Genomic DNA, 7,781 nt, shown 5'->3' on the forward strand with positions numbered 1-7,781 from the left:
GCCTTAACTTGATCGAGTGTTTGGCGAGGGAGCCTCGTCCGTTTCTCCAACTGGGCATCAGTGAACCCCAGTGAAATATTGTTTACTGCACTTGTCCCGGCTTGGGTAACCGGGGTAGTGTTCGTAAAATTTGTATAACCGCCGGTGTTCCCCCCAGTTGCTGGGGTTGTGGTTACCGGGGTTTCTTGGTCACTTACTGGCTTTGGGACCGGAGTAACGTTAACCATTTCTTCAGAAATTTTGAAAAAACTAAGAATTAGTTCTAGCTTTTATGCACGGATGGCGCCAATGAAGAAACACTAATCGACCCCGGGCATATTACGGATAATCTGGGGTTTAAGTAATGTTTCCCACGAGGGTTAGGTCCGGCAAAGAAGGATGTTCTTCGGATGACCTGCAAAACAAACACGGGGGGGTTCCTCCTTGTGACCACCCTCCGGCGTGAGAATCAGACTAGATTACTTTGAATATAAGTGTATATTGAGAGAAATAGCTAGTGAAGGTAAAATACCAGATGATCCTACCGTTCCAAGGTGTTAGAGTATTTATAGCCGAAGGTAGGTTTCCAAGAAGGTACACCCGGCTGAATAGTATTCCTGTTCTACCAACAGTGGGTTACGCACAAGCCATGCTGGTTGGTGGATAGGCTGCGGCTGATAGTGACAAGGCCGGCTGTATACTGTTCCTTTACTGCCGGCTATGCACTGTTCCACCAACTGTAGGCTACGCACGTCCCACAGTGAGGGTTGGTGAGTAGGCAGCGGCTAATAGTGACAGTACTAGAGGGTGCTCCTCGTACTGTTGTCGGTGAGCTGTCACCCTGTGATTGGTTCAAGGGCTGTTTTGGTCAGATCTTGTCTATTTTGCCCATACCTTGGCAGGTATAGTACAAAAGATCTTCCAGAAGCATACGGACTGGCTCATTTGGGCGGGAGTATTCCCGCCCTGCTCATTCCTTCAGGTGACTACTGAATTATTGAGAGCTAAGTGCCTTGTGCGTGTAGCCTTGCTGCGCGGGTGGCCTTCCCTGATGGCTTGTATTCGCAGCTGCGGGAACAGGCGGAGTACTTCACCATTGGGAGGCATTTCCTGCGGGAACAGCTTGCGTACTGCGCGTAAGGACGTCACGTCTCTGAGCATGGTGGGTCCTGCGGATCCAGTTGGTTTCTGCGCAGACGTCTCTCTTCAAGGTGAGTCCTGCGGGTCCAACTGGGCTCTGCTGGGACCTACCTCTTCACATATAATGTTGAACATCCTCCCTAACAGAGTAACAGACACGCACGATCAATAAATTAAACATGAAAATTAAATTAAAACAGTGATACAAAAGAACCACAAACAAGAAAGTGCTAATAAATTTCTTATTTAAGTAACTTCATCACATCAGGAAATACCTAGTATAGAAAGCAATGTTGCTTGACAAACTATGGATAAACCTCAATAACAGATCTTGAACCTAAAACCAGAGTTATTCGATAATCACTAAAGCCACCATCAATAAATAGCTTCGCCCAGTCTTTTTCAGTCCTTTCACGCCCAGTTATACAAGTCATCATAAGCATATCAAAAAAAAGTTGAGACTCAACTAATTCATCGACACCTTCATCAACCTTCATGACCATGTCTATGATCACTAGTTTTCCTCCATTTTCCTTGCTTTGAATTGCCTCTTTGCAGTTCTTTAATATCTTTGTGCATTCCTCATCATTCCAATCATGCAAAATCCACTGGTTTATAAAATAAATTATAAATAACGTTTTGAAGTTCTTGTACACTACTTACCAGGCTAAATAAGGATATATAGCATTAATACTTGTGGGATAATGAATGGAGCCACACTTTTTTATTGACTATAAAATCTTTATTATTAACTGTTCTCTCAATTTATAAAATATGTCATTTCAGTTTTGACTCAATGATAGAGACTCTTACCTTTTGAGAAAAAAGAAAAAACCAGGGTTCAAATAATATCACAAGGAGGATTTTTCTCTTGATGGTAGCTGTATAGGAGCATGAAATAGATGGGTGTGTGAGTGGTCGTTAACTTCCTTTTTTTTTTTTCATAAAAAGTGATATTTGCAATCAAATTTGCGATTGAAACAAAATATCCCAACTTACATTAGTGACGGATTTTAGTATACCGTGATCAATTTTGATTTATCACAAATACAGAAAAAAGGTTGTACATAAAATGAGAAAATTAGGAAAACGAATTTCCCTAGAAAGAGAAATATGACCAAGCTAAATTGGTGAGACTTGTTGCATTACCATCAACCATCAAAAGTATTAAACAGTTGGTTTGTCTATATGGGTATATTGATGCTTTTACATAGAGTTTTTTAAATAGTTTGTGAAGAGATATGCTGTTGTATATAACTTACTATTTTACCACTTGTATGTATAAGTATCACGAAGAGATTTTTTACATACCTCACTATAGTTGTAACAAAATTCTTTTATATTGTAATTTGTAACTTGACTTAGCCATATTAAAAAGTTTAAATAAAATATCCAAAAGAATACCTTAAGCAAAATTGCGTTAGCATTGGGAAGGACTCCAAACATGTCTCCACCAACATAACTCAAGTTCTTACTTCCAACCAAACCATTAACCACATGAGGAACATCGAAACAGATACAACTAACATTCGGAAAAGTTTTCGCGATAGCTTTGGCAGCTGTCCCGGTACCACCCCCAACATCAACAATCGAATCCAACCCTTCAAAAACACGCCCACATCTTTCAAGAACAATGCCTATAATAAGGCGTGCATCATTAGCCATTGCTTCATTGAATAACTGACCAAGCCTAGGCTCTTGGCCTAACACATCCCATAGACCCTTCCCATGAGTTAAGTGAAAGGGGGTCACATCTTCATTTTGGAACCATTTGGTCATGTGTTGCCATGGGTCCAAAAATATTGGATCCAACATGGCTAGCAAAAGGGGCCTATGGCTTAAAGAATCTTCCTTCAGAAGCAACCGCGAAGCAGGAGCTAGCAAATAGCCTTCTCCTTGTTTCACAAAGAAACCACAGTGAACAAGGATGCGCATGAGCCGATAGACATATTGAGTTCTCTGCTGATCTATCGGGAGGGCTTCCACTAACTCGGAAAGCAACATTGGTGAACCATGGCGATCGATGATATCAGGTATTTGAAGCTCTATTGCACATTTGAGTGACATGGACTTTATGAAACTAAAAATGTGGTTCCATATATGAGTTTGAGAACAAAGTAAGTTTTTAGATCGCTCATCATTTTGCAATGCCATCTCTTTGTTCATATAATCTAATTTCAGAGACAATTTGAGATGTTGAAACGTTACAAACCTTCTTAATTTATAGAAACAAATGTGAAGAGGTACAGTTACAAGTTGATAATTTAATATCCACGTGCTATCATCTATCATTTGAAAATACTATAAACTACACTAGACCTTATTAACATAATATTATAATGCACCATTTATGGACCCTCCAAATCTGTTGAGGGTATGACGCTTACACTCCAACTTTATATTTATTCATTCGCTACTTTATAAAAGAAACTAGCTTTTAGATCCGTGTATTATATGAGATTTGTCAAATGATCAAAATTTAGGTAATTAGTCATACGTAATTTAGGGTTTTTCTTTTGAATTTATAGATTAATTTTAATATAATCGCACGCACTTCAAATGTTACATATTTAAATTTTACATTTTCTTAAGATTGAAATAATGCTTTAAGATGGCATAAAATCAATTATTGGTACCTAAACATATTAAAGATGTTTTCTATGATCAATGCGAATGTAAGTTAAATGGTGTTTTACAAATTATAAGATTATAAATATTGTATTCTTCAACAAAATTTGAATTACACACGTAACTAAATATCTATTATAAACATATGTCACTAATTATTATACGATAATGGTTCGTAAATCATTATTTAACTAATTTAATAACTCATGTTTGATTTTAAACTTATTATAGATATTCAATGGTTTATATGTTTTTTTTTAGAAATTATGGTCAAATTTTCTATATATAATAGTAAAATTAGATGCAATGGGTTAGTAAAAGTTATTGTTATTTAAATTACTTTAAATATTTTTTTTTATAATACAACTAATGGGTCATACCAATAAACCCATAATCAATGGATAGCATGAATTAAGAAGAGTAAATATTAGAAAATATAAGAAAAATTAAAGTTAAGATTGAATGTAGTTAAGATACGTCATTATTATATTTAGTTTCTTGCAAAAGCTGCATGTGAAAATAAAAGGAAATTTTTAACTGAAAATTTATCAATAATTAACTAAATATATAAAGGTTATTAACATGTGGAAACTCTATATAATCTAAAATATTAATTGTTGGATTGAAACAATATGGGCTTGGACAAATGCTCGATTTTTTTAACATTAAATGTTGCGAACTACGATTTAAAACTAATCTAAAATATTAATTGTTGGATTGAAACAATTTGGACATGGACATATGCCAGATTTTCTTTTAAACGATTAAACATGGTAAACTATAAAGATTGAATAATTGACCTTTTATTTTATAACCTAACCATCTTATCGCCCCACCAAATCCTTAGACATACGTTAGATATTATTGATTGCATATATGTTATGGCATTATTAATTTCATATGTTTATTTATTGTAATCCCTCTCTCATCATGCATTTTCTTCATTGTATTGTGTTATTTATGTATGATACTATATTATAAATCAATAGTTCAATAGATACAAACTTTTGTTTCACTTGGTACAAGAGTGAGGGACACCGAGCAACCGTCTATCGTTAAAAGTCCCGCAATCATCACCACCGTTCATTAGTTCATTGTCACAATCATCATTTATTTATTAAATTAGCCGCTATAGTAGCTAACCAGAAACATAAAAACTGTCGTTTCTTATCATTGTCTTGGTACAAGAGTGAGGGACACCGAGCAACCGTCTATCGTTAAAAGTCCCGCAATCATCACCACCGTTCATTAGTTCATTGTCACAATCATCATTTATTTATTAAATTAGCCGCTATAGTAGCTAACCAGAAACATAAAAACTGTCGTTTCTTATCATTGTCACCGCTATGCAACAGCTGCTCGCTATCTTCATCATTATGGTTCCAACCCTAATATGTTTTTTAAAGTTTCATGCAGAAGTGTTCACAATTCCACACAAAATTTACAAGCCTCTGTAGGTCCCTTGACGGGTGGATCTAACAACGTTCTTGGATCAACCTAACTTAGTGCTAGCAGAAATCACATTAAGCAACCTAAGAGGTCTCGGATCTTGAGATTTATGTTCGGTTTTAGAGAGAGAAAGACGAGAGAAAGTGAGAGATAATATGTGTGTGTTAGAGAATTTTGGCAAAATGTCCTTCTTTCTCATGCCATGCTCCCTATTTATAGAGAAGCATGCATGAGAAATGGTTTTATTTCCAAATGCCCAATGGGCTTGTTTACATTTCCCTTAGGCTATTTCCCTTGGGCTTCATACATACACAAATAAACATTTAAAGTCCAAGAGATATAAAATCAATACAAAAGACGTAGATATACAAAAAGGGGCTTAACAATCTCCCTCTAGTCTTTAGTATTGATATCCGTCAGTGTCGTAGACCAAACATTCATCCTCGGTTAGTGGAAGTTCAACAAGTCTTTGGACGAACTTGTTGAAGGCTTCAACTATCCGGTCTGTATTCTGACGGCCCAAATCCTCGACAGTCCCTAACGGTGCGTTGTAGAGCTTCTTCACATCCTTCAAGTGCAATCCCATAAGCTCATGCTCATCAAACACTCTAATCTCGTGCATGTCACGGCAGTGGATGACGACCTCACCGATTTTATTATCAAATTCCCAACCAATGAAGTCTCGGAGAGTATTGGGAAGAAAGGGCTCGCCATGATATATCTCGTGACAGTCTTTTGGCGCCTTGTATCTCCGCATTATTCGTGGCTCTCTGGTGTCTGGGTCGATTTCTTTCGGGTTCTTGTACTTTTGACCCTTATTGAACTCGAAGTCTTTGTAATCCAACTTTGATTGACGATACAAGTGAGTGGTGACCCATCCTTCGAGTGTATCATCATACTCACCACGTCCCAGAGCTTTTGATAGATAGTGAAGGTCTAGCTCTGGCAACGACTTCAGCTCGTGGTGGTTGAGATAAACGAGATCGCCGTTGTATCTTCGAATGGCCCAACAACTATTCTCCTTATTGTATTTTGCATATACAATCAAAGAGTCGTCATGATAGGGGTAGTTGAGGCTGCGGACACAGGCACAACTTGACACAATGTGGGTCTCTCTTTTTCTTTGGAGGTTGGTGTGTCAAGTCGGCGGCTGGATCTGAGATGGGATTTTTTTGCAGAGGTATCTGAAGCTTGAGCTGGCGGCGTGTCTGGATTCGGCGAGTAGTTGAGGTAGTCGTCAGTTGTGTCTACTGCCTCTTCCGTATTCTGTTCAATGAATTGCTCCAAGTTCTTTCCTGCTTCAATAAAATCGTCCATAATACCTGCAAAATCTTCAGGGAACAACTTGTTATACATACTGGAATCTCCGAGTCATGCTCCCTGACTTTGCCAGCAGAGTCGTGAGCAGCAGGGTTTTGATTATCATGTTGAGTGTATGGAGGTGATTGAGTGTTAACTCCACCTCCACCTCCTGCTGCCCCGGCCCCTCCATCTCCTCCGTTTCCACCTTCATCACCATCACCATCATCGTAGCTATCGTGGACGTTGTCGTCTTCTTCATCTTCACCATTATCATCATCTTCATTTTCTTCATCTTTCTTTTCACCTTCATCACTATCACCTTCAGCTTGGCCGCCCTGTTATACCACAAGACCAACAGTCGCCTCACCCTCAGATCCCACAACCTGTACTCCTCGCAAGGACACGCTTGGTCCTGCGGTTGGTTGTGATCCCCCAATCCTCGATGTCTCACTGGACCCCCTCCAACTCCTGAACACAGCATCAAGACGATCTTCCAACCCATGAACTTCATTAGAGATGGCTTGATGTTTGTTGATGAATTCTTCGTTGAGCTTTGACTGGCGTTCATTTATATGTTTCTGCTCAGCCAGTTTTGCTTGAAGATCTTCAACCTGTGTTCTCAGCCTTGATTTCTCAGCAATGAGTGCATCAGATGAGCTTGATTTATTCTCAAGAGCTGAAATCCTGGAGTGGGTGGCCTCCTTCTCCATATCCCACTTGGTCACCGTGTCGTCGATTTTCTTGAAAAGATTTGCTTCAAGTACAGTGGCAGAGGGCAGGTTTCTTTCAAGTGTGGCCACTCTATTGCCAAGTCTGGAGTGGTCTGCCCTCTGGTAGGCATTCTGAGAAGCTTCATGATTCAACAGCAGCTGATGATTTTGAATTCGGGTATGCAGTGTGTTGATCAGCAGCCTTTGATTCTCAGTAAATGTATCGTTCAGCTGCTTCTGCTCCTCCAACACATATACCCTCTCCTTTAACTCTGCCTTCTCCTTCTCATCCTCGACCTCCTTCTTTTTCATATCCTTGATAAAACGAAGAAGCACAATCTCTCGTTCCGCCCTTTTCGCGTTTGATTCCTCCAGTGCGACGATCCTATCGAGGATAGGATCGGCGTATACTGGAGGTGTCGAAGACTTCCCTCTGGTAATGGGTTTCGGTGAGAAGACTGTGGAAGGTGGGGTTATGGACATAGTGGGTGGTGATGTGATTTGGAAAGGTACGGTGATGGATTAGGTAGGTACTGGTGAGGTTGTGGAGGTGGGTGGTGTTGAAGTGAGTGG

At 39.1% G+C, this 7,781-nt stretch overlaps 1 protein-coding gene across 2 annotated transcripts; it reads right to left on the minus strand.

Annotated features, from left to right (window-relative positions):
* Nucleotides 1–1,388: 1,388 nt before the first annotated feature.
* Nucleotides 1,389–3,316, minus strand: LOC143636475 (trans-resveratrol di-O-methyltransferase-like). Of its 2 annotated transcripts, none has more exons than XM_077104063.1 (2): nt 2,524–3,316; nt 1,389–1,679 (listed from the first exon to the last, which is right to left on the minus strand). In XM_077104063.1, exons 1-2 carry the CDS (start codon nt 3,283–3,285, stop codon nt 1,425–1,427), a joined length of 1,017 nt encoding a protein of 338 aa, XP_076960178.1. In that variant the 5' UTR covers nt 3,286–3,316; the 3' UTR covers nt 1,389–1,424. The 2 variants fall into 2 exon arrangements, with proteins under 2 accessions (XP_076960178.1, XP_076960177.1); XM_077104062.1 differs by having other exon boundaries at nt 1,389–1,727.
* Between the last annotated feature and the right edge of the window lie 4,465 nt (nt 3,317–7,781).

This window comes from Bidens hawaiensis, unplaced genomic scaffold (assembly GCF_021521415.1).
Source record: "Bidens hawaiensis isolate Kalapana, Puna unplaced genomic scaffold, B.hawaiensis_p1.1 tig00007983_1, whole genome shotgun sequence".
NCBI classification, from domain to species: domain Eukaryota; kingdom Viridiplantae; phylum Streptophyta; class Magnoliopsida; order Asterales; family Asteraceae; genus Bidens; species Bidens hawaiensis.